Source organism: Suricata suricatta, chromosome 8, assembly GCF_006229205.1.
Source record: "Suricata suricatta isolate VVHF042 chromosome 8, meerkat_22Aug2017_6uvM2_HiC, whole genome shotgun sequence".
NCBI classification, from domain to species: domain Eukaryota; kingdom Metazoa; phylum Chordata; class Mammalia; order Carnivora; family Herpestidae; genus Suricata; species Suricata suricatta.
Genome location: NC_043707.1, coordinates 2,833,208 through 2,859,723, shown reverse-complemented (window position 1 = coordinate 2,859,723; position 26,516 = coordinate 2,833,208). Strand labels below are relative to the sequence as shown.

General features: G+C 49.4%; 1 protein-coding gene across 1 annotated transcript in view; it reads left to right on the top strand.

Moving 5' to 3' along the window:
* CREBBP (CREB binding protein) overlaps nucleotides 1-26,516 on the top strand; it is a 103,681-nt gene that overhangs the window by 55,213 nt on the left and 21,952 nt on the right. The window contains exons 6-19 of the mRNA XM_029949608.1: nucleotides 5,204-5,446; nucleotides 6,693-6,795; nucleotides 7,019-7,165; nucleotides 8,061-8,178; nucleotides 8,834-9,005; nucleotides 9,339-9,383; nucleotides 11,418-11,542; nucleotides 12,102-12,290; nucleotides 14,117-14,533; nucleotides 15,872-16,051; nucleotides 16,989-17,178; nucleotides 21,125-21,243; nucleotides 22,549-22,788; nucleotides 23,245-23,333. Of these exons, the coding sequence (XP_029805468.1) occupies nucleotides 5,204-5,446; nucleotides 6,693-6,795; nucleotides 7,019-7,165; nucleotides 8,061-8,178; nucleotides 8,834-9,005; nucleotides 9,339-9,383; nucleotides 11,418-11,542; nucleotides 12,102-12,290; nucleotides 14,117-14,533; nucleotides 15,872-16,051; nucleotides 16,989-17,178; nucleotides 21,125-21,243; nucleotides 22,549-22,788; nucleotides 23,245-23,333 (2,377 nt within the window). The remainder of the gene's footprint in view (nucleotides 1-5,203; nucleotides 5,447-6,692; nucleotides 6,796-7,018; nucleotides 7,166-8,060; nucleotides 8,179-8,833; nucleotides 9,006-9,338; nucleotides 9,384-11,417; nucleotides 11,543-12,101; nucleotides 12,291-14,116; nucleotides 14,534-15,871; nucleotides 16,052-16,988; nucleotides 17,179-21,124; nucleotides 21,244-22,548; nucleotides 22,789-23,244; nucleotides 23,334-26,516) is intronic.

The following is a 26,516-nucleotide window of genomic DNA, read 5'->3' as shown; positions in this document are numbered from 1 at the left end:
AGCATAAGTCACTGGGAATATTCAGATCAACGTTATGTAAGGTTCTGGTTAGCTTTCTTGTAAAAGAAAGGAAAGCACTTCCTCAAGAAAGTTTTACGTGCTTCACCTTGGGTTTCAGCCTGAAGTGCGTGCCCCGGGCTCTCTCCAGCACTGTGGTTTTCTGAGGGCAGAAGGGTTGATGTGAGAGAGAGATTTCCAACAGTGTTTTCTACAGACGGTCGCTGTTTTCGCCTCTGCTAAAGCAAATCGTGCAAATCGTGCTCACGGCACATGAACACCGGCGTCAGGGAACAGAGAGATGTGGGGCCAGCCCTCTTGCAGCTTAGAGTCAGCATGGATCCGCTAAAATGACGTGACAGTCACACCCAGGAAGGAACAAGGCAGAACCTGGTCGGTGGTGTTGGCAGTCCTTGAGGGGAGAGTCAGCCTGCGCTGGAAAGAGGGGCTCGATGGAGCCCCATGTCTCCAAATAGCACTGGGAGGGCGTTGGGGTCAGCACAGCCAGTGTGGGCTCCGGCTTTGCTGTACAGGCCAGGCAACCCCGGGAGAGAGGGGTGCTTGCGGCGAGAGGCCAGGCTCTGAGGCACTGCCTGACACCCACCGGCCCCACCGCAGCCACGCTTTCCGGGCAGGTTTCCCACAGATGCTCGCGCAGCCCACTGCCCCCTCCTCCCGTCGGCGTGTCTGTCAACAGAACCACCGGCGTCCTCTCTGGAACTCCCCGGACCACTAGTTGCCTCTGTCAGGATTTTGTTTTGAATTTTCTGAGTTGTTTTCTAGAGATTATGTCATCTCTGATCTTGAACTATCCCTCCCTTGTAGAGATCATCAGGTGTTATTGAAGGATTAGAAGTTTTCCAGGCATATATCTCATGTCAGTCCTGGCATCTGACTTCCAGTATATTCCAGGGCCCAGGTTGCACGGCGAGGACTGGGGCTGTGTGGACACGTGACTGAATTCCCTGCTGAAACTCCTGTTGTCTCACATCGAGGTTCCTGCACAGCACGGCCTCCGGCCAGGCTGCCTGCACACTCCGGGCTTGCTGGTCAGAAATGCAGAAACTCGGCCCATCCTCATCTCCTGTATTAGAACCTGCATTTTAACGAATTCCTAGGTGATTAGTATTACAGCTGAGATGTGCCGCCCTCTTGCCTCTGAGGGCCGGGTGTCTGTCCTGGAGCTCCGGGGAAACCATGGCTTCTCCCACTCAGAGTCTCCCAGGGACTGTCAGGGTAGGTGTGGCAGGGCCAGCCTCAGGGCCGGACCCATCCCGCTCGCTGCCCGCTGCTGCCCGCTGCTGCCTCCGATGCGGGCTGAGCCGCAGGCTGAGGAGTAAGAGTGTCTGAGTCCTCTGGCCTGTTCCTTGCACACCTTCGCTGACTTGACACTCACTACTTGGTCAGGCCATGTTCCCATTTGAAGCACTTCTGATTATGAAATGCCTTCCTTCGTGGTATCGGGTCCAGATCTGCCTCCTTAACCCTTCTCCTCCCGGAGCAGCCCACTCTGGTGCTCAGTGAGTGTTTGCTGAACAGGCCCTTGTTTCACCTGAGAGCTCTTTCGAAATTCTCAGATCCTTCTCTGGACGGACCGTGGCTGGATTGGAGAGCAGAGGGGGGTGCGGTGGGACTGTGGGTGGCGATAGGGATGGAGCAGTGGCTTTTCTTGCCCCAGATTTCAGTACCCAGTGAGCTGGTGATGTATTTCATCAGGGGAGTGTCTTCCTTGCTCTTTTGAACACAGTGTTGCTCCCTTCTGAGTCATTTGACTTCCGAAGAAAACGTGTTGCAAAGGCTCGTGTGTTGGCCGGCGCGGCTGTCCAGGCCTGCGCCGTGCGCCAGAAGGTGGCAGAGGGGCGCCTGGCTGGCTCAGTCTGTGGAACATGCAACTCTTGATCTCTGGGTTGTGAGTTCACACCTCACTCTGGGTGTAGAGATTACTTTTTTAAAAAACATGTGAGAGGAAGTTGCCAGAGAGGAAGGCGGTCCTGGTGCACATGACACCTGGGAGGCACCATGGCCTGGGGGCCACTGCAGAGACAGCTGCAGGTCTGAGTGAATTCTGGCCTGACATTTTCAGTAGAAATCTGAGCAGTGACTTGTCAGTAGCTGCTTTGCCTGCCTTGACCACGCTGACAAAGCTTTGGAATTTGATTTATGTCTGTTTCTGCTGGATTTTCAAATCAAGTCCAGTTTTGCTGAGAATGACCAGGACTTGAATGTCCACAGCGTACGCTAATACAGGACCTGTCGCTGGAGCTGTTCCCTTTGGCGAACGACTGCCTTGGACCTACTTGGGAAGTGGCAGGCGGGTCCTGAAAAAGGCCACCGTAGAATGTGGGCATTTATTTCCGAGGTCACGGGCTCCCGAGTCAGCCAGGGCTTGGGGGGGAGGGGGAGGGTTGGAGACGAGCTGCGGCAGGAGAGCCACGCTCAGGCGCTGAGACACCATGTGAGGTGGCAGATCGTGTTTGAAACCCAGCACTGAGCCCTGAGAAAGGAAGGAAGATACGAAAATGGGGGAAAGAGCTCGAGGGTGCGGCATTTAAAGAGGTAACGGTCAATAACGTGTGGCACGATGGAGGTGGAAGGCCTCGGTCTCCATCATGCCGGATAAGGGAGGCGGTGCTGCCGTTAGCGCTCCTTCCCTTGGCTCAGGCCCCAAGGCCCGTGGTGCCGGCAGGGCCCTCGGACGGAGGGCCGTCGCTCCTCCACTGTGCCACGCGGTGCCCCGGACTCCGCAAGGGCCTCTCCAGGGCTTTGTGCTGGGCACTGCGCTGCGCACGGATGTGAGCGCACTGCCTCCAGGGAGCAGACAGGGATGGGGAGACCGGTGTGGTTACTCATTCCAGGATCTAGAGCTGCCATTTCCCATTCCTTAGTGGATTATTAGGTTAATCTGCTATCTTTCTGCGAGTGGAGACGTAATGTTGCGCCCCAGAGCCTAGCAGAGCGCCCCATACAGTCCGCGCGCGCACCCTCAGTGCAGGGAGAGCGCCTGCAAAGGAGCAGAGGCCCAGGAGGCCTTGCTGCTGCCCCACAGCCAAGGAGCCCGGCCGGCAGGGGCGGTGTGCCCTGAGCTCACAGAGTAGGGGTTATGGTCACTTTTACCTCTCAGCCAGCCATGACTCCTCGTCCCTGTGCATTCCTTCACCCTGAGGTGTTGGTGTCGCAGCCTCACGGCATTTAGACTCAACCTGGACCGCGCTTAAATGTCGAGGGCCTCGTTTACGTGGTTGTGCTTTCTTTTCCGTGCCTCTGGGTTGTTAGGATTGTCAAGTACAAATGCTTACTTGTCTCATGAAACATAATGTGTTTTTTTAATTAAAATAATACAGTAATGCTTACACATAGGAAATAAATGCTTTTCACACAAATACAAAGCACAGTGACCATGTCAGCAGCTGCCATGGGAGGCTCTGGCTTCCCCATAAATGGCCTTTGCCTAGAGAGTGGCAGTAGCCCTAAGGGTGGGGGGGGCATTGCGGTGGAAGGGATGACATTTAGGGCTGGGCGGGTGACAGTGGAATAGGAAGGAAGACGTTGCTAGTTTTTCATCCCGAAACGGAAGGCCGCATGGGTTGCATCTGTCTCTAAATTCCTCTCCACAATTCATCACTGCGCGTAGCAAATGTGGTCTAGGTCTGTCCTTACGCCACATGGTGCGAGGACAGCACGCCATCCTACCATTATCTCTTTCCTTCTCCCGTCAGAGTTCTTTTGGATTCAGCATGTTGGTTTTAGGAGTATGGTGGGCACATGTTGAAAGTTTGGGGGAGTCTTAACTACTAGAGAAAATACTTCTGGAGAAATCATACATGACATAAGCTACACACTTGCCATAAAGTGTACCTTGGGAATTGCTTTTCATTTATAATAATGAGGTGCTTGGTGTGTGTAATTGTGTCTAATGAGTGTTAATGAGTTTGAAATCTGAGTATCCTTATTAGAAAAGTTAATAGTATGGAATATGTAATTACCAAGATCTTTTTTCTTTTAACACATTTAGGTTTAATTAAAATACTCTGATAAGTATGTGAGGTGTTTATGTTATAGTTGCATTGATGGTTGAATGTGAGAATAGTATTGTTAACCATAATGGTCTGAATATGAAAAGAGATCTTTGTGGTATTGCTTAGTGTATCAAAAATCATATGTCATGACCTAAGTGGGGGGGGTGGGGAGTTGGAAAGAAGGGAATTCTTAAGAATAAGACTAAATAGGAGCACCTAAAACTTCTGCCTTATGGTAAGTGCTCACCAAATGTGGAGATTTGGGTGGACAGAGGGATGAAATGAACTCCAAGTGGCCAGGGAGATGGAAATTTCGGGTCATTCCCTGGAATGGGGTTCTTTATGTTGCCAGGTTTTCCTTTGGTCTCTGGGGATCGGCCCGGTGCGTGGGGGGCGTGGAGGGGCCCTGCCATCGCAGGCCAGGTAGCGGAAGCCGACCGTGGATCTTGAGGCTGCGCCGGCCTCAGTGGTGCTCAGTGACACCTGGGTATGCACGTCCACCCGGCCTCGTTTTAGCTAAATCAGTCAGTCGAGTCCAGTATTTCTTGAGCAGCTTTCGACAGCCAGACCACTCGGTACGGGGCCTTGCTGCATAGGAAGCCGTAGGAACGCGGTGGGTGTTGATGCCGCTATACACATAGGTTTTGAGGAATTGCAATTTTGTCATTAAAAAGATTTGTCACAGAGTCATTAATGAGTGACAGAACTGACCACCCGGGTTCCACTCTGCTTCTTTAATCCTCTGTGCCTGTGCAGGTGAGCAGTGAAGGACCCCAGGGGCCGCTTCGTCCGTCCCGGTGGTGGCAGACGACCCCCACTCCAGTCAGATCACTCTCTCTTGTCAGCAGTGTGTTTGCTACTCCCCCTGGCATGGACTTCTGAGCCTCTAGATTTCATACGTGATTGTCATTAAGTGAGCTCTGATTCTGTAGGCTGTTACTTTCTAACATAGAAGCTTGACTTTTCTTCATCTTTTCGGTCCTCAACTACTGCTGTACAGAATAAATGACTAGCCCAGGGCCCCTTTCTCTGCACAGCTCCTTCCTCAGTAGCCGTGTTCTGTTGCCTCGTGACAGAGGCAGACGGTCTTATGATAAAACTGTACTTGCTTCCCAGCAGTTTTTCAGTCATTTGTGGGCTTCTCCCTTATTACTTACCTTTCTCGTTTGTGTGTCTGTTTGCTGTTCTAGCCATCCTGGGGTCTCCAGCGAGTGGGATTCAGAACACGATAGGTTCCGTTGGCACAGGCCAGCAGAACGCCGCTTCGCTGAGTAACCCGAATCCCATAGACCCCAGCTCCATGCAGCGCGCCTACGCGGCCCTTGGACTCCCCTACCTGAACCAGCCCCAGACGCAGCTGCAGCCTCAGGGTCCCGGCCAGCAACCAGCACAGCCTCCAAGTCACCAGCAGATGAGGACTCTCAACCCCCTGGGTAGGTGAAGGCGCTCTCACGAACTCGTTTGTCCAGAGCACCCTGTTTTCAGTGACTGTTTTTACTTTACATTCAAATTAATATATAAATTATGATGATGATATTTTTTAAATCCTTGAAATAGAAAACTTCCCAGGAAAAGGCTGAAGTATCAGTGCAAGGAAGGTGTTACAGGCTTGTGACAAGAAAAGCATTTGAAAGGAGCCAGCCGTGCCACTCCTGGCGGGCCGGTTTTCACGGAGGGCATCCGGATGGCTCAGCACGCAGAGTCCCACCAGTGAGAATGCTCTCCCTCCGGGGAGCCTGTAGGTGGGCGCCGGTCCTCCCCCACAGCTGGAGGTGACCGGCCCAGAGGCGGGCCGGCTGGCAGGACTGTCCCCCACCACCTCCTGTCCCAGCCTTTCTCCCCGTAACAGTGTTTCCTGGGGTCACATCGGCTCATTGGCCGGGGTAGCTCCACAGTTTTTGCCATCTCTGCATGCTGTTTTCTTAGCATTTCTCTGTAAATTGACTCAGTGCTCTTCAGGTCAGGCTTAAGCCAAGCAGTTATGTCAGTCAGGTCAAGATGGCTGTGTTGGTTTTGTTGTTTTCCTAATAGAGTAAGTCTTTTAACCTTAAGGATGATGATTAAAAACATCTCATGTATTGCTTTTTGGACAAAAAGCTGCCCTGATGGCACACTAACTTCTCCTGGCCAGGAGACTGGGTTGGAGCCCTCAGACTTGAGTTCTAAAGTTACTTCACTCCTGTTTGAGGATATAATTGGGGACAAGACCTGTAACCTCTCTTTGTGTTGACTTTTTCTTTCTTTAACGGGAATACTGTACACAGGTGTTCCACTTGCACATTATTTCTGTGGTTTGGTTTTCTGATAGGAAAAGAAAGGTTCACCTGAATCTATTTGACAGGTCAGGTTAGTTGTTCAGGGCATGACATTAATGAAGCCCATGTAAAAGTCTGAAGCTCCGAGGGCATCACTGGTACTTTGTGTCACAGCAGAGAGCACACTTGGGGCACCTGCTGGCCTCCACAGAGGTGCCTGATCTGGGTCACGTAACGTGCAGCGAGGCGGGGTTCGGTCAGGTTGATAACCGTTATTGGAAAAACAGCTTCCAGGGTTCCTTGCCGTAATGGTTATTTTACAACTCAGAAGAATCACTTATTTGTATGGTGACTTCTGTGTGTGACCAGAACTGTGAAGGGTGGATTATAATCTGAGTTGGTTAATTTCTTTCTGTCTTTAAAGGAAATAACCCAATGAACATTCCAGCAGGAGGAATAACAACGGATCAGCAGCCACCAAACTTGATTTCAGAATCAGCTCTTCCAACTTCCCTTGGGGCCACAAAGTAAGACCCCCCCCCCCCCGTTTGAGTCGGCTCCTCTCTGAGCAGCAGTTGCACATGAAACGGGGGCGGGAATCACAAAATTGTGATTCTTTCTAAATGTAACAGTGAAGATAGCTTGGGGGGGGGGCTTGCTAAAAGCCACATGTGGTTGAAAACCCTTATTTAAATGAGGCACGCCCGTGTCACGTGGGGAGGTAGGCTGAGCGTCTTGCTCTTCCCCCAGCCCTCTGATGAGCGACGGCTCGAGCTCCGCCAACCTCGGGGCCCTCAGCACGATGCCCGCCGCGGCGCCGCCTTCCAGCTCCGGCGTCCGGAAGAGCTGGCACGAGCATGTCACTCAGGACCTGCGGAGCCATCTAGTGCATAAACTGTATGTGCCCACCCAGCTTCGTCCGCGCGTGATGGGGGCGTTTTGTGGCTGACAGCAGCGTGACAGTTGTGTGGGTTCACTGATGTCTGGTGTAACTCCTGAGTGGTCCCCTGGGTCCCGGCGACAGTGCCCTAGCAGCTGAAGAGGGTCACATGCTTGTCGAGGGCGCCACAGCCACCAGTGGCCAGAGAGTTGCAGCCCCTGCAGCCCCTGGTGGGGGGTGTCAGAGCGTGCGTGGCTCTGCCCTGCGGCGGGGCGGGGACCGTGAGCACTGTCACAGAGGTCAGGACTCCCAGCGTGGCCAGACCTTCTATCCTCTGAGCTCTGGCTTGCAACAGGAAGCTGGGATTAGCTCAAAAGCTTTGCCTTGTTTTACGGCTCAAGATTATAATCGTGGAGGCCCCTGAGAATCAGGGGAATCTGAGCCTGGTAAATAGAGGACACGATAGTGCCAACATGCAGTGTGGTGACGGGGAAGTGAGCAGTTAACTTTCTCAAGCTACTGAAGTTAAATCGAAGGTGAAATTGATCAGCTTAATTCCCTTGGAGTGGTTTTCTCTTCCTTTCTTTTTTTAATGAAAATTGTTTGTGATACATATTTAAATAAAACTAGGAGTTCAGAATCGTACTGTTCTTGAGATGACCTAGCACTTACTGTAAACAGCAGAATATTGGTGTGTTTGACACAGAGATAAGTTGACGGGTCAGGACTGTGTCTGGAGCGTGGCTTCATTTGTGTGTTTGTACACTGGACGAGAAAGATTTGGGATTTCTCTCAACAATATATTGCCCACCCGCCCGATGGTCTTGTTTGTCTGTTTCCATTTCATGTATAAAGTAGTGAGCTACTGATGGTGCAGTGAACGTCTGTTAACAGAGTGTGTTGTCTTTCCAGCGTCCAAGCCATCTTCCCAACCCCTGACCCGGCAGCCCTGAAGGACCGCCGCATGGAGAACCTGGTGGCCTATGCCAAGAAAGTGGAGGGGGACATGTATGAGTCTGCCAACAGCAGGGTAGGGTGCCATACGTCTTCCAGCCGCACAACACCCACGGTGGTTAGAACTGGATCTGTCTGGCCCACTGGTCGGAAATAGGGGAATCTCCTAGTGAGGTAGACTCCTCACCGTGAGGACGCTGACTGGAGAGATGTCCCAGATAAGACCTGAGACCCCAGTACTGCTCTCTTGTTTGACTACAGAGTTAAACAGGGTGTGGAAAATTGTGCTTTATCCCTGGATGTACTTGATAGCGGGCACTGTGTGTGATGCTGGTACTGTGTCACCACCGGTGTCGAGCATCTAAGAAGTGATCTGACTGTGGAATGAAATGTCACATGCACTTAGCACCCACGCCTGATGAGTCCTGCCGCACCACCAGGCGTTCACCATGAGGTTGGCTCGTCGCTGTGTCGGTCAGAAGTGTGGGGTACTGGGGGTGCCTGGCTGTCTCAGCCGGTAGAGCACATAACCTTTGATCTCAGGGTTGTGAGTTTGAGTCCCCCTTTGAGACTAGAGCTTACTTAAAACAACAAAACAAGTGCGGAGTACTTACCTTGGCCAGTGTATCTAATGTAAAAGTTCATTAGTTTGTTAGAACATCTAAAACAGATCATTGGGGTTTTTTTACAGCTTTCACTGCATAATGTTGAATGTTATTATTGCCCTTTAGGATGAATACTATCACTTACTGGCAGAAAAAATTTACAAGATACAAAAAGAACTCGAAGAAAAACGGAGGTCACGTTTACACAAACAAGGCATCTTGGGTAACCAGCCCGCCCTACCAGCCCCTGGGGCCCAGCCCCCTGGGATTCCACAGGCGCAACCTGTGAGGCCTCCGAGTAAGGACTTCCTTTCCTTCCGCCTGCTCTTAGTCTGCTGGCTCGTTCTTCCCTTTGTGTTTGGGGCGGATTTCCAAGCACATGGAGTAGTGTTCTGAGGGGGCCCGTGCGTGGGAAACTGTGACAGTGGCCATGGCCTTGCACCTTGGCCTGTGTTTGGACGCTGAGTCTCTCTCAAGGAGAGACCCTTTCAAGGGTGTGCTGGCATCAGAAAGCACAGTGCTTTTAGACCCATTGACTGGATTTCCCTTTACGTTTGAAGTTCTTAAGATAAAATTCTTTATTCCCAAAGAAAGGATTATTTTAAATAACTGATTTTTTCTGCCATTGTAGATGGACCCATGCCCCTGCCAGTGAATCGCGTGCAGGTTTCTCAAGGTATTAAACCATTGTTGTGAATCATACTTTGGCTTCACATTCAAAAGCCACAGTTTATTTGCTTTTCCTCTTCCCCTCTCTATTTCTTTATAGCTCCTTGTTATTCCCTCTGCTGCTTTGCTGGTGACTAGAATCCAGCTCCACAGGCAGTATGAGCATCGTGGTGTTGGAAAGCTAGAGACCATAGGAAAGGTCTCCAAGGACACCAGACGTGGGGTTAGGCTTTTTCTTTTTTTCTTTTTTTTTTCAATGAACAAGAGGTATAGTATTGTTAGGAAGAGTCCCCTCAAAAAGCATTGCCGGTGGAGGAAGGAGTCACTTGTGAATGTTGCAGAGGAGAGCATGGAGCGGGCCCGGGGCAGGAGGCGGGTGCGGCCTGAGCAGCGGCTGCGCGCCTCGTGGGGCTGGGGCGCCGCGGCCGCTCTGCACTCGGCCTGAGGGTCTGTGGTGTTTGTGACGGGCCAGTCTTGGGAGTGTGTGGGGAGGGGCATGTCACAGCTTTCACAGCTCTTGTCCACCTGGGACTTGGACAATAGGACATTCTTACAGGTTGTGAGAAGAGGTGGCCGCGCCCAGGGGATTCCAGAGCAGGGCCCTGCCGCGTGTGCAGAGTAGTGTGAGAGGGGAGAAGAGAGCATTTTAAAAGTTGTTGGCAACCTCGGGGCTCCTGCCTGGCTCAGTTGGAGGAACATAAGATTCTAGGTCTCGGGATCATGGTTTGAGCCCCACGTTGGGTGTAGAGGTCACTAAAAAATAATAATCATAAACTTAAAAAAAAGAAGTCGTGGCAGTCTTAGTGCATACTGGAGAGAGGCGGGAGATAAACTGATGATATGGAGAAACGTGAGGGACTTGTTTTGATGGACCAGTCAGAGAGTCAGGAACCTAAGAAGTCAGGGAAACGGAGCCTTGGGGGTGGCTGAGTGCTGCGTCGGGGGTGACGTGGGAGCTTCGGCTGGGTAGGATCCGAGGAGGGCTGGTGAGCGGGGCGCCGGAGGAGTGGTTTTACAGCCCAGCACTCACGCCTCCCTTCCCGGCGCCTCGTGTCTGCATGAAGGGGGCCCTTTGGGTGCTGTTTCTCAGTACTGCCTTTTTCTCTTACTTAGTTCATAAAATCCTCAAAGAGAGAGGGAAGCTTTTACAGCCTCCTGGGCCCATGCTGGAGCTTGTTTTTTAGGGTGGCATTTCCAGGTGTGCTCGAAGGTAATGGTGAGGGAGGCACATGTTCTCTGAGATGCTATCGTGGCCACTCCAGTACTAAGGCAGCACCTCAGGGATTCCTTTCCAGCCCCAGCGTCAGCCCCCAGACTTGCTGGAACCAGCATTTATGTAGAGCTCAGAGTTTCCAGAGTATTGTGAGAAGTGAAGAAGAATGAGACTCTGAGGTCCGGAGACACTTAGCGGCTAGTGAGGTATCTTTCATGGTGTGACATTCCTGTGGGCTGTGGATGCCCCTGGGAAGGCGAAGGTAGCCACGAAGGTGAGAGCTTCCCAGTCTGTGGGAATGAGAACGGCTGACCCTTGGGCACTTTCTAAACACTTAACGTGCTTGCAAAATTAAAACCGTACTTCGAGTCTTTATCCCAGATTCTAACAGTAAATGTAAAGCCAGCTGAAGAGCCAGGAGGCCTGGAGTGATGAGGACGGCCTTCCTGCAGGAGAGGAGAAGGGGCCCGTGCTCCAGAAGGTGTTAGGGAGGCGGGCTCTGGTGGCTGCCCGGGCCCTAGCTCACACGTCCTCCGTGGACGTAGCAGTGCCTTGTTCACGGGTGGTTCACTGCCTCGCTCCCTTCGTCTCTAGCTCCCTCTCACCCCCCACCCCCAAACCACTCTCACCACCACCGCTGCGTTGGTACCATTTTTCCAGATTTGAAAAGTGGTCGACTACCATCTATTCTGATTTGCTGGGTGATTTCCTTTCTGTTGGATGTGTTGCATATGTGTTCCGCTTTCTTTCGCTTAGTGTTTGGCAAGTTGTAGCTCTTGTTTTCCTGTGGGTACTTTTTCTAATGAACCATTGTGGGTACGTTTACAGGGATGAATTCATTTACCCCAATGTCCTTGGGGAACGTGCAGTTGCCACAAGCTCCCCTGGGACCGCGTGCAGCGTCCCCCATGAACCACTCCGTCCCGATGAACAGCATGGGCTCCGTTCCAGGGGTGAGTGCTGCTGTCGGCCTCAGCTGTGCCGAGGAGGCCTTGCGCTCCAGTAAGGAAATTCTCTACACAGTGAAATTGTAGGTCAAGAATCCCCCGGTGCTCATTCCTTTGGATTTGGTTATGCTTTATTTACTTCATATCTCTCCACCTCTCTTTTTGGTCTTTATTACTGCAGTGAGAATTATTTGACCTGTTACGTATTTTTATTGGGATCATAAATTCATAGGGACTTTAGACTTTGAGAGAAGACGCGAGGTCTGAGGCTGGAGCGGGCAGCCTCACGTTGTTGCTGGAAGGCGCTTGATGCGTATGTGACTCTACAGCTTACTCTGCTGAGGCTGCCTTCCTAATGCTTCAGAGAAGTCGTAAAAGGCATATTTTGAACTTTAAAGTATAGCATGCTTTTAATTTATATTCAGAGATAAGTTTGAATCTGGCTCCTCAGAGACCTTGCGGGAGAAGGCAGGGGGCGGGCGAGTCAAAGAGTTCTGTTTCTTCTAGTTTACCTTTGAGACCCTGGCCCGCGTCGTCTGAACTCTGAGTGATGCTTGTCTTGTAGATGGCCATTTCTCCCTCCCGAATGCCTCAGCCTCCGAATATGATGGGCGCGCACACCAACAACATCATGGCCCAGGCGCCTGCGCAGAGCCAGTTCCTGCCACAGAACCAGTTCCAGGCCTCCGGCGGGGCGATGGGCGTGAGCAGTGTGGGCATGGGGCAGCCGGCGGCCCAGACAGGCGTGCCTCAGGTACCGTGCCCTGGCGGCGGGGCCCCAGCCTCCTCCTGACCGGAGCACGTCTCACTTCGTAGAGACGACAGTTTCAGAATGCACCTTTTCATGTGTTAGCATCTCTTGTTTTCCCCCACCTCCCATTTTGTTGTGTCATTTTTACCTTCTTTAGAATTACTCTTACCATCTCTGGCTGAACTTCATACAGAAGTGGAACGGGTAGTGGTTTTTTGGTTCATGGTCTTTGTATTTTGGTCTGGGTTGGGGTTTTTGGTTTTTTTAGCATTTATTCTTTTTTGAGACAGAGAGCCAGAGTGCAAATGGAGGGTGGGCAAAGAGGGAATGAGATGCAGAATCTGAAGCAGGCTCCAGGCTCTGAGCTGGCAGCACTGAGCCCAATACACGGCTTGAACCCACGGACCGTGAGACGTGACCTGAGCCAAAGTCGGACTCTTAACCAACTGAGCCACCCAGGCGCCCCTTTCCTGGGTTTTAATTGTGTGTTTTATCTGTTTTTTTATTTTTATTTTTTAATTTTTTAATGTTTGTTTATATTGAGAAAAGAGTGCAAGTGAGGGAGGGGCAGAAAGAGGGAGGCACAGAATCTGAAGGAGGCTCCAGGCTCTGAGCTGTCAGCACAGAGCCTGATTTGGGGCTCGAACTCACAAGCCGTGAGATCATGGCCTGAGCTGAAGTCAGATGCTTAACTGACTGAGCTCCCCAGGCGCTCCTTGAGTTGTGTGTTTGAAATTCGAATATGATTCCGAGAGACCTTGAGTCTTCCGGAGTGAGGAAGGCCCATGACGACTCCTGACCATGGGTTGGCACACCCTGTTGCGCATCTCTCTGACTGTCCCAGGTGAAGTCGGGCTAACTGGATCAATCGAGCACTTCTCTTCTTGTCGGATGTTTGTGATCACTCTAGTCAGCGCTGAGGAGAACAATTTTCTATTCATCATTGTGCCTTTTCCCTCTTTTTGATAATTGCTAACTGTCATGCATCAGATGGTTGCTATGTGCAGATAGACAAGTATTTAAAACCGGCCACATCTTTTTCCGGAAGATAATATTCATGTTTTTCATTTTTTATGTGAAGTAATATTAAAAAGAAGTCATTAGATACACTAGATTTACTCGCTAAACATGTATAAATTAGTTCTTAATTTCGGTAATACGTCATTGCTCTAGAACAGCAAACTTCTCCTGTAAATATTTTCCACTCTGTGGGCTCTGAGACTCTTTGTTTTAACAACTCAGTTCCATTGTGGTGGAAAAGCAGCCATAGGCATGTTCGTTCACACATAAGCGAGTGGGCGTGGCTATGTTCCAATAAAACTTTATTAGAGGAACAAGCAGCTAGCTGGATTTGGCCACGGTCATTGGTTTGCAGACCCCTGCCCGAGAGCAGTGATTTGGAATCACTTTTAGAACGTTCACAAATAATTGTGAAGCATGTCCCCAGTTGCAAGTCACTGTACTGAAACATTTCAGTGTTTCAGTAACTCTCTTTTCTTACAAAAGAGATACCCTCTCTCGGTGGCCTGAGTGGTGGGTAGATGCTTTAGAGCACGAAGCCACTGAGTTGAGCGGATGTGCTCGTTGGAGCCAGACGTTTCAGCAGAGCGGAGTCGCAGCACAGGAGACCTCTCGTAGCGCTAGCTTGACTGGAAGCGCGTGTTGTTGTGGGTGTACGGCTGGTTGAATTTTTACAAGGGGAACATTCTCTGGAAACCATCAGACCTCGCTAGGAAACCACGGTTAGATTTTCATGCACTTAATTCAAGTCTGTGGCCACATTTTGACATGGGGGAAATTATTTTAACATACTCTGTTCCCTCCATTAGGGACAAGTGCCTGGTGCTGCTCTGCCTAACCCTCTGAACATGCTTGGGCCTCAGGCCGGCCAGATGCCTTGTCCACCAGTGACGCAGTCACCGCTGCACCAGACGCCGCCCCCTGCTTCCTCGGCCGCGGGCATGCCGGCTCTCCAGCACCCGACGGCGCCTGGGGTGACTCCTCCCCAGCCAGCAGCTCCCACCCAGCCACCAACCCCCGTGTCGTCTTCCGGGCAGACCCCTACCCCGACTCCCGGCTCGGCGCCCAGTGCCAGCCAGACCCAGAGCACCCCAGCGGTCCAGGCAGCAGCCCAGGCCCAGGTGACCCCACAGCCTCAGACCCCAGTCCAGCCCCCGTCTGTGGCCACCCCTCAGTCATCACAACAGCAGCCGACGCCTGTGCACGCTCAGCCTCCTGGCACACCGGTGAGCCTTGCCGTCTGCCTGTGGGTAGAGACTCGCAGTGGAGAGCTTCTCCAGGAGAGATTCTGTCGTGAAGCTGCTACAGCATCTTGGGGCAGCCCCAGAAGTCATCTGTGCCCTCATCCAGCCAGAGTGATCTGTGTTTTGTTTCTCATGTTAGCTCCAAAGGCCACGTTTGTGTTTGGCAGGATGTGCCTTAAGATTATCTTTCCTAATTAAATGAGTTTTCAAAAATCAGCAGTCATAAAGAAATCATACGTGGGTCCTCGGGAACTCTTAAACTGTCTGTACCTAGAAGCCTTGTGTCCCCCATTATCTGTCCCAGGTTGACGTCTTCTGAGTTTTAGTAGTTTTTCTCTTAACATTGTGAGGATTTGGTAAACAAGACACGTACCTAATCGTGTGTGCTTTGACTTCACCTGTTAGCCTTGTTTTCAGGCCAGGAGCCTTTTCTTCCCGTGACAGAATGGCAGACCCAGGTTAGCACTTTGTGTGGCTCAGGTCTGCCCTGTCCTCCACAGACCTGCTGGCAGTGAGCGGCTGGCGGCTGCCCACTCACCACCCACCGCACCCCTGCCCATTTACCACTGAGATCTTTGTATCCGTCTTCTTATTGGCCTTAGAAACCACCCTGCCCCCTGAAATACATTAACTTTATTCGTGGGGACTGAGGATATTTTATTTATAAACCTATCAAAATAAATCTCAACAACTCCAAGATTTCATAGGGAATGTGCTTATAATTTAGCCTTATTTTATATTTCTTATCTCTAAATGAGATCACTTCGTAATTTTACGTTCTCTTTTGGTCTTTTAATTAAATTAAAACTCCATTAGGTAAGACTTTGAAAAATGAGAATTCTGGTGACGATTCCTTCCCTTAATGTGTGCTTACTTCTCCACCACCTCCGCCACCTCTGTTCCTGCGATTAACAGGCTAATTACACGTTCTTGTTCCATACAGGCACGTACTCTGTCCCCGCCTGCATGTATACTTACGTGTCTGTGTCCCAGCCTTTTACGATACATGTTAATGGTTTTATTGGAAGGAATTGATTTTAAAATCGGAGGGTCTGTGACATAGGTAGAAAACTTCCAGAAAATAGTTTTATGTCAAAAAGTAGAAAGCCCTTCTCTCCCATCTCTGCATTCTTGGTGGGAAGTTCTTTATGTTTCTGCCCGATGCTAACCTCTTTTAACTTCTTTGTTCTTCAGTTCTTTGTGTCTCATAGGTTAGTGTTGAGAAATGGTAACATGGAAGTGTGTGTTGATTCAACAGCAGGGTGTCACATCATTTATACTGTGTCGTTAACAAAGATGATGCTCGTTGTCTCTCCACAGCTTTCCCAGGCAGCAGCCAGCATCGATAACCGGGTCCCCACTCCTTCCTCGGTGGCCAGCGCCGAAACCAACTCCCAGCAGCCAGGCCCCGAGGCACCGATGCTGGAGATGAAAGCAGAGGTCAAGACCGAGGACGCTGAGCCCGATGCCAGTGAATCTAAGGGAGAGCCAGGGTCTGCGGTAGGTGCCATTCCTCAGCATCAACAGATGTGTAGTGCAGGCGTCCCTTAAGTGTCCTAAGGCGAGATGCCACTGTCCCTCCGTGGACAACCCTGGAGGGGGTTTTTTGTTTTTATATCCGGTTTGATTGTGGGTTCAAAGAAGATACCGGTTAAACACAGATTGGTTATTTTTAGGTATTAGGTTCAGGCTTTATTTTATTTTGCCAGCAATGAAGAGGGCTGGTGTATGTTTTAAATGACGGATCATGCAGTGACATGTCACTGTGGTTCTTCACTGGTGCGTGGCTCTGCAGGGTCCCACGGCCCCAAGGCGTGCTCGCACGCGCATTCTCCTGGGCCAAAAGTTGAAAAGTAGATCCAGCCCCATAGACAGGTTTTGTTTGGCCCCCATGCAGTATTTTTTAAAACAAGGAATTACAAATAAACCTGGATTTCTGGCTTTTCTTTGAAAATGAGAAGCTCCACCAGCACTGTGCTCACACGCCTGTGGCAGCAGTCCGGGTGGGCACCCCAGTCGGGCGCCGCAGTCTGCCAGCGTCTCTGCTCCTCTGCACCACCTCTTTCACCTTCCTGACCCTCGGAGCAATGTGGTTTTTGAAACTTGCCCCAGTTTTCAAGGAGATTTTTGTTCCAAACCAGGAGTTCCTCTCTGGGCAAGCATCAAGCAGGTGATGAGTGCGTGGGGGGAGCCACGTCTTTTTACGCACGCCGGCCTGTAACATTGCTTTGTGAGGACTCTGACTGTAGCGGCAGTGCATGGTCCCGGCCCTGGATGCTCCATCCCCCCCGAGGAGAGGCAGGGATGGTGCTTGCAGCTCTTAGCCGGGCAAGGTGTTGACAGGCCCAGTCGATCGGTAAGAGCTCCGACAGGCCTGAGTTAGAATAAAGGGTTTTGATATTCGTACATCACTATCTGTCATTTTGTTTTTCTCAAGATGATGGAGGAGGATCTTCAAGGATCTTCTCAAGTTAAAGAAGAGACAGACACGACAGAACAGAAGTCGGAACCGATGGAGGTGGACGAGAAGAAACCGGAAGTCAAAGTAGAAGCTAAAGAGGAAGAAGAGAGCAGCGCTAATGGGGCCGCCTCTCAGTCAACATCTCCTTCACAGCCACGCAAAAAAAGTAGGTTGTGTTTTCTCGAACTTTTGAACTGTGCTGCTTTTCCACCGTGTTGTGATTCCACACTGTGGACTAAAAACTAAAGCCTGCAAGTAATTGCACCTCCCCTTGTATCTTTCCTGCCTGCCATTCCCCAAGTCTTACCGCTTCATGAAGAAATGACGACAGTGAGCTGGACTCTGGGCTAAGGACCCACAGCGTTTATGGGAAGAATGAGAAACGGGACATGGCTCTGAGGCACAGGCCAGAGGGGAGGGTGCGTCGAGTCTGTACACCCGCCGGGGAGCTCGGGCTTTTACCTGGCAAGACGCTGGTAGATCTGAGCAGGAGGATGCCTGAAAGCCACGCCAGGGAAGTTCTCGCTGTGGCAGACTCGTGTGCGCTGCACACAGGGGAAGCTGGGTGCCCGGAGTCAGTGAACAGTGTGGGGGGCCCCAGTGGCCTAGCGCAGCAGGAGGGGCGAGTAGGGGGGAGTTGGAGGGAACCCATTGGAGGTCCCGAGTAAGAAGGTTAACAGGGTGTTGGAAAATTAAGTCACTCTTGGAAACGGTGTGTCGCTCCAAAAGTTAAGGGCTGCATTAAGGGTGACACATTTGGGAAGGACAAGTGAGAAATGTCAGAGGCTAATGTATAGTTTTGCCCTTGGGAGAGACCCTGGAGACAATGGGCTACCAGAAGCGTTCAAGTTTTTGGTCTCAGGCCCATTTATACTCCTAAAACTTGAGGACCCCAGAGGCTTTGTTCGTGTGGATTATGTTGCTGTTTATTCTGTTTGAAATTTTAAAAATACATATTTGCTTAACAAATCTGTTACACGGCATCCATGAACAACACATCTTTATGAAAAATACACATCCCAAGACAAATGTTCGTAGAGCAGTGACCATGTTTCCTTCACAGCGTCACGGCTCTGAGGGTCCAACGCTCTCCTGCTGCGTCGCTGGTTTCGAGTCCCTGAAGACGTGTCAGCCCCGCACAGATAGGTGGTTGATAAGGAAAGAGAGGGGCCTTTTCAGGTCACACTGGGCGTTCTTGCTCGCCACTCACCAAACTCCGCGAGCAGACTGCACTGTGCGATCTGGGCCCCCAGCACTGAAGCTGTCATGCCCAGTGACGTTACGGTCTGCTTGTCTGCCTTGTGCTGTGAATGAATCTTTTGCCCTTATGTTTTTGGTTTTTTGTTTGGTCTGTTTTTTAATAACATGATCCTTTGGTCGTCTTAGAATTTGGCTCGCTGGGGTTATGCAGATTTTCCAAGTGTCAACATACTTCGCTGTGCAATTTTTTTAATGTTTTCTTTTTTAATTTTTTAAATTATTTATTTTTGAGAGAGACAGTGTGAGCAGGGGAGGGTCAGAGAGAGAGGGAGACACAGTATCCGAAGCAGGCTCCAGGCTCTGAGCTGTCTGCCGAGATCCCAGTGTGGGGCTCACACCCACAAACTGTAAGTCAGACGTAATTGACTGACCCAATCAGGTGCCCCTGCACTGTACAATATTTTTAAAAATCACATTTATTAGCATCACTAAGAATCTCTTCAAAAAAGTCTTAGAAATTTTGAAAGGCTGTCAAGCTCATATGGCAGATAGAAGCTTTTCCAAATTCTGATTTTGACCTAAGTCCAAATTTTATCATTGGCAACAAATACTGTCCATTGTCCTTGGTGTCACTGGCCCATTTTGTTCCTTTCTGGGAAAGCGTCTGCCGCAAACCCAGATCCGCGTCCCAGAGCTTGTTTGCGCTCCTCTTCCCGGCCGTACATGCTGCGTGCTAGCAGAGCGGCCGCTCGGCGCACCAGCACCCCCTCTCAGGACCTTCGTTGCACCCGGGACGTGCTTGACGCCCACTTCCTGTTTGGTCCTGCTAGATCAAGACTAGCTTGAGCTTGAGCTTGTGGCGAAGGGTCGAGATTCTTAAAAGTAAGAACGTTCACTGCTCGATGGAGGATGTTAATTAAGCGCGGCGGCCGCGTTCTCCCGTGTGTGCCCTGCAGCACAGAGCACAGTGACGGCTGGGTCAGGTGTGGTGCTGCGGCGCAAGGGATTTTACTCCTGGTTCCTTTTGCCCATGTTTGCAGATGTCACTGCAGTGCAGCAGGCAGATGACGTGTTACCATGAAAATCGTTCTGTGTTGCGGAACTAAACTTGGTTTCACACACCTTTGGAAAGGGCCTAGACCAGTGCCAGAACTTACTGTGATGACAGGAACGTTACATATCTGTGCTCTCTGTGGTTGTCACCAGCCACATGTAGCTCCTGAGCACTTGAAATGTGACTAAGGAGGTGCTTTTACATCGGTGTGGCAGCTAAAGACAGGAGTTTAAAAATGCTTTTCCCTCAGCATAGGTGCTTTAAGCAGATGTGGAGTGAGCGAGTGAGTAAATGAGTGACAGACCCAAGGGACCCACATGTGAGGTCCCCACCAGGAGGTGCTAGGGCCTCCGGCCGGGGGCAGTGTGCTCTCCATGAAGAGCCAGGTAGCTCCCCGTAGGCTTCCCATCCGTCCATCTGGGCTCTGTTGCAGCCACTCTGTTTCATGGCCTGAAAGCCATCACAGACAGAGCATAACTGCATTCTAATAAAGCTTTACTTCTGGAGACTAATTTTGATTTCATGTATCTTCTTCATTTTTTTCCCCCTAACCATTAAGAAACATAAAAACCAATCTTAGCTCACAAGCTGTACACAGGCAGGCAGCTGGCCAGACTGGGCCGGTGGGTCAGAGTTTGCTGACCCCTGGTCTAAGAAGAATGCAGAAGCTGTTGATTAACTAAATAATTGTTTCTTTTTTTTTTCTAATTTTTTTTAATGTATGTTTATTTTTGAAACAGAGAGAGACAGAGTACGAACAGGGGAAGGGCAGAGAGAGAGAGACACACACAGAATCCGAAACAGGCTCCAGGCTCTGAGCTGTCAGCACAGAGCCTGAGTCGGGGCTTAAACCCACAAACGGTGAGATCATGACCTGAGCCGAAGTCGGATGCTTAACTGACTGAGCCACCCAGGCGCCCCAATAATTGTTTCTTATGTTATTCAAAGAAAGCCAAATGCTACTCCATTTCTGTAAAAAAACAGGAGAGAAGGAGTTACCTGAAGGCAGGCTGTGTATGTGTCACGAGGCTCCCGGCGGGCACGTCCGCTCAGCAGGCCCGGCCTCTGTGCGCAGAGTGGCATGTGCGCCGGCCAGCAGCGGCCCCTCTGCGGGGCGGGGTGTGGCACCACCACACGCTGACCTGAGCACTGCCAGCTGACCTGCCTCCTGCCTTCGTGGGTTGTCACTCACATTTTCCCAGCCACGAGAACTCACTGGGTTCTGTGTGAATGCACTGTCTTGAGTGGACTTGGCAGCCAGTGTTCATTCTTTGGATTGGCGACAACGGAAAGGGTGGTAGGAAATGGAGTGGCTATGGGGCGGAGGGAACAGTACAGAACTTTGGGGGGAAATACTTGATTTGGTACCTCTGTTAGTGTGTACATTTGTTTATGAGGTTGGAATACAAGACGGTGTCTGAGATTTTTTTTAGCCAAGGACAGAAAAATGGCACCAGAGGAAGAAAGACCCCTTCCAGTAAAATGGCTTTATTACCACCCATTGGATCAAGGAGATTGGGGAGTTAGCTTCATTTTCAGTTCAACGCAGTTTTAATGTTGGATACCCTTTTACTGAAAAAGCACACTTGTCAGTGTGGTTGGTAGTTTGTTTCACGACACAGGTGCAGTCCTAAAGCCCTAAATTTACAGTGCCCTCAGAAGCCCCACACTGTAGCTTTAGAATGTCCACAGCCCCTGCGGGGAGTAGGGTCCTTGCAGGCCGCATGGAGTGGGTGGCCGTGGAGTGGAGATGGTTGGACCTATAGAGAGGCAGGCTGGGCTTCAGTTTGGAACGTGATGGGTAAGGAGTCTGAGTGCATTGTGAATGGGGTCATTTCCTGGTGGTTTCTCCCCGCAGTCTTTAAGCCGGAAGAGTTACGCCAGGCTCTGATGCCAACCCTGGAAGCGCTGTATCGCCAGGACCCCGAGTCCTTGCCTTTCCGGCAGCCTGTGGACCCCCAGCTCCTAGGGATTCCGGTAAGTTCCCGTAGCAAAAATGTAACGTGCCAGCTAACTCTGGGCATCCGTGTTTCACCTCTGAAACTGAGTAATCTGCCCTTGACTTGAAGATTTTTCTCTTATGAAACAAACTTACCTGTCAAAGCAGTAACACACCTTTCTACACCTTTGGCTTACTGAGTGGAGTGTGTTTCCCCCGCTGTTCTATCTGCCCCAGGGCCCAAGGTGGGGGAGCACGCCCAGGGCACACGGCCTGCGAACACATGGCCTCCGGAGCCTCACTTAGGTTTGGGGCTGTGTGCGAGCCTTTGTCACAGAGGACGGTTGTAAAAAGTTGGTGCTCCTCAGTGGAAAACACGTGGGTGTCTCATTCCCGTATCTCTGGGTAGTCTTACAAAGGCCATGGTGACCCAGCAGACTTCTGTGAAGCAGTGTTACTGTTTTTGTTTCTGTGTTTGTGTTTGTCTTGGAATTTCATCTTGCTTGCCAGGACTACAAGTAAATCTCTAGAAAAATACATTGTCTGATAAGTGTGCTTACCGTTTTAATTCAGTGCATTAAAATCCTTATCTTGAAATTTTTCGGGGCACCTGTTGAGCATCTGACTTCAGCTCAAGTCATGAGCTCATGGTAATGTGAGTTCGAGTCCCGCATCAGGCTCTGTGCTGTCCGCATGGAGCCTGCTCCTGCTTTGGGTCCTCTGTCCCTTTCTGTCTCTGCCCCTCCCCACTCATGCTATCTCAAAAATAAGTCAACCTTTTTAAAAAATAAATAAATTTTTAAAAAAAGATAAAAGTTTCTATTGAGACATCTTTTACCCATTCTTTTGTTAAATAATTTATTAATATTGTTTTTCTCTTAACTTTGCCTTTGAAACAATAACTTGACAAAACTAATTACAATTTTAGGTAATTCAACCAGAGGAAGGTCAGAAGTTATTTTCTTTTCAGTTCCCATTTGTTATTTTTGGAAGTGGAAGTTGTGGGGCGCTTGGGTGGCTCAGTCTGTTGAGCGTCCCACTTCAACTCAGGTCATGATCTCGCGTTCCTGTGTTCGAGCCCCACGTTGAGCTCTGTGTTGACCACTAGCTCAGAGCCTGGAGCCTGCTTCAGATTCTGTGTCTGTCTCTGCCCCTCCTCTGTTTACACTCTTATTAGTCTCTCAAAAATAAATGAAATGTTAAAAAAAAAAAAAAGAAAGAAAGGAAAGAAAAAAAGGAAATGGAAGTTCTGCTGTTTCTCTTGTGTTTAAAATAAAGCTGCTGTGCAAGGCTGGCATTTAGTATTGGGGGTCCACTCGACTGAGTCTGTTTTTGTTTTTAAGGATTATTTTGACATTGTGAAGAACCCTATGGATCTTTCTACCATCAAGCGGAAGCTGGACACAGGGCAGTACCAAGAGCCCTGGCAGTATGTGGACGATGTCTGGCTCATGTTTAACAATGCCTGGCTCTATAACCGGAAGACGTCCCGCGTCTATAAGTTCTGCAGCAAACTGGCCGAGGTCTTTGAGCAGGAAATTGACCCCGTCATGCAGTCCCTTGGATATTGTTGTGGACGCAAGGTACAGTTTGGACTTTTTCTGGAACGTGAACTTTCCCGGTTAAGTTAGCCAGAGCAGGGGTCATGATGATGACATGATAGACTCCACACTGTAGCCCCCCCAGTGCTCTGGGAAGGACCCGATGGAGTCTGGGCTTTTGTACAACAGTCTCTTGCCTGCAGCCATGTAATGGGCGATCAAAGCTAGATTGCTTACTGGGGAGGACCTTGGATTAGGCCTTTCTGGCCACCCCTGTGTCCCTTTATCCGTGTGTAACAAATGTCTTTTGAAGCAGATTCTGTCACATGGAATCCAGAAATGTCTTTATTAAATAAAAAGCTCTGAAAATTGTTAGAAAACTATACCCGACTAATAGAAATATTTTACCAGCTGAATCTAACAACTCTTCATCAACTAGCACGTTGTAGGACAGTCATTGGGATGTGTTTTTTAGTGTTTTCTCCTTTGTTTTTGCAGTATGAGTTTTCCCCGCAGACTCTGTGCTGCTACGGGAAGCAGCTCTGTACAATTCCTCGTGACGCTGCCTACTACAGCTATCAGAACAGGTGAGCAGCGGCCGGCGCCCGGGGCCCACGCAGGAGGACGGGCTCGGGGCGAGGCACGCTCATCTGATTGTAGCTAGGGCTCTTTCTTTTCCCGAGTTCTAATGAAATGGGCCACTATTTCAGTGCTTCTCAGCTGTCAGATAGGCCCATGATCTGTTAATTTTAAAGCATGCTCTTAAACTGTAACAATTTAAGCTCCAAACTGCTTGCTGCACTACTTGAATCAGGAAGGTTAGTTCTTAGGCTGTGGTCTTTCCAAAATGTTACCACCTGAGAGTCCCGAGGCCAGAGTAACTCTAATAAAGGTTGACATACCTTTTCACATGTAAATATTTGCCTACATAATTTGGGCCGGACATCGTCTGATGGAAAGACTTACATTCATAACAATTCATTAAAAAAAAATTATAAAGGAAAAATAAATAAATAAATAAAAGCTTTAGACTTGATTTTTTTAAATTAAGAACACAACACCGAATGCTTTGTGGTGTTCTTGTTGAGTTCAGTGTTACGGCCTCTATCATAGGATGGCCATTTAGGGTTTTGTGAGCGGTAGGTATCCTCAAGAAATACTGCCATTCTTTTAAAATGTGGGGATGACTAAATGGCTTTCCTGTCTTAAGTAAAAGAGAATGAAAATAATATTTTTGTTGCTGTTAATTTGCCATACAAATACAACCTCCATAGTTTTGGGGGTCGTTTTGAAAATCGAACTTGTGTCTGTGGTTGGGTAGCCACACGTTGCCGTAGCATGTGGGCGTCATGCCTGGAGGCACAGGTTGTAAATGTTGGTCAGAGTCAGTTACCTTTGCCTCCATTTTAGGAATAGGCAGCTAAATCTATGTGACCAAGGTGCAGCTCTGTGCCTGCTGCTCATCTTTACGTTCAAGTATTAAATGTCAGTATTAGGGTTTGATGTTTTGATGATTTGATCTTGTTGACCTCTAGTAATTGCATATGTTCCCCTATTTTGAAGAAGTAGAGGGCTTTTTGTTATCTGTTCAGAGGTAGATACACAGGCCTGAATAGTTTGTAATTTTGAAATTACCTGTCTTCTGATTATGCTTTTAAAATAGGTGAATTTTAAAAAAATAACTAATCATGTTAGTCCCATCCAAATCTTACTTAAAACAAAAACAAAACAAAAAGCTATTGCCCTAAACACGTTTCAAGCAAAGGTTGCTGAGCCTTGCCCAGCCCGCTGATCGATGCATCGTGCAGTTAGAATGAGGTGCTGGAGTGCGGCCTTACCCCGCATCCTTGTAAAAATGTGTTAATATCCGGAATTCAGTTTCTGCCTTAGCTTCCCCTTCTAACAGTGGGAGACAGTTTGAAATCATGCCGTGGTCCCTTCCTAATGGAATCTCTCCTGTACTGACCAGTGCTGTTGTGGGAGCTCTAGCCCTTCCACGAATGTCAGCCCCGTGACCTTCAGCAGGTCCCATGATGTATGAGGTCTGACCGTGCTGTTCAGGATGCGAGCACAGTAACACCCTCCCCAACCACCTCGGTTGTCCATCTCCATGAAGTAACGAACAGGAATTCGCTTTGGAAACTTGCGTGCCAAGCAAAATAAAGTTCGGAAAGTTCAGTTACCTGTTCCTGAAAAATGCCCCTGATGCTGGGTGCCCAGCGTGGTTTGGGTCTAGCAGGAAGAACAGACAGCAGGTTTCCTGCCTCCATTTCTAAAATTTGGGGGCCTTTTCATTGTTGTCGCACCATTCCTGGGTCGTTTGGGACCCTGCCTTTACTGATTACTCAGTTGAGAGCAGTTAATTTCAATAGAACTGATAGGATCAGGGCAGGCCACTTCTCTCTGGCAGGAGGTTACTCGGGGGCACAGACACGGGGTTGTTTGGGAAGGTCTGAAATGTCCAGTTTTATTTTTGTGTAGAATTTTATCTTTACTGAACAAAAGTGTTTTTCTTACAAGTAGAGACAGAAATAAAGTTCTGGTCTATAGTGTAGGCGTACTGCTTCTTCGCTGAGTCTCGCAAGGCGTGCTTCCTAGAACACTGTGCTTGCAGAGACTTAACGCGCTGTAACGCTAAGAAAGCAGTGGCCTCACTCCACGATGGACATCTTAACTGCTTACGTTTTTCTATTTGCATCTTTGACTACTTGTGAACACTGTTGTGTTCTCACAAATAGTTGTTTTGGCACTTAACAGTCCTAAACTGGGCACCTCGAGCAATAGGATGCCCTCCAGACCATTTAAACAAGTGAAACTAATATAAACTAGCTTGTGTACCCATCTTCACTTGTTTCCATGCTTTGAATGTTTGAAAATAACTCGTGTTGAGAAAACTTATGTATAAATTTTTCAGATACTATCTTTAGATACCCCAGTTATTTATATGCTCTTATGGTACTTAAAACAATCTGCATTTGAAAATTTACTCCATACATTAAATTACCCTTACAGATAAACTGTGCAGTTACATTGTGCTAACTTTAGGTCCCCAGATGCACATCATTGTCGGATCACGTGAAGTATTTCTCCTTTGCAATTCCATATTCATCTGATGGCTTCCTTCACTCGAGGCAGAATGTCAACAAGGCGCTTAAGATTGAAAAGTGACTTTCTGAATGGTTCTGTATTTTTAGGGTGAATCAGGTTTGGACTAGGTAATAACGGGGGGACAGTCTGGCATTCCAGTGTGACCCCCACTGATTGCCAGGGCAGTTTCAGGCAGACTTGGCCAGTGGGTGGCTGTGCCCCTTCTCCAGACTGTTGCCACCTTGCAGGACCCTTCTCAAACCCAGCAGGTCGATTCTCTGATGTCTCCACTTGCTTTGGGACAGCACTGCCTCTGTGCCTCCCAGTTTCCGTTCTGGAGGTGCTTTGGGGATGCGGGTTAGTTACCCACCATCACCCGGGCCTTCCGTGTAGGCATCAGTGCTTCGCTCCAGGCGTTTCCTCTGCCAGAGAGTGATGGGCTTCTGATTCTGGTGTCCTGAGTGTTGCTGGGCTTCATGGCCTGCCTGAATAAAAGTTAAGAGTTTGTCCAGGATCTTAACGCCATTTTGCCTCAGTAATTATCATGGCAATTTCTTTACAGATGAGTTCACCTTTTTGCTAGCCGGCGGTGGCTGTATGTTTGGTCATAAAATGAATTGGAACACTGAATTCCAAGTTTCATTTTTAAAAAAGAAATAGTTCGTATTGAGGGGTATATCTTT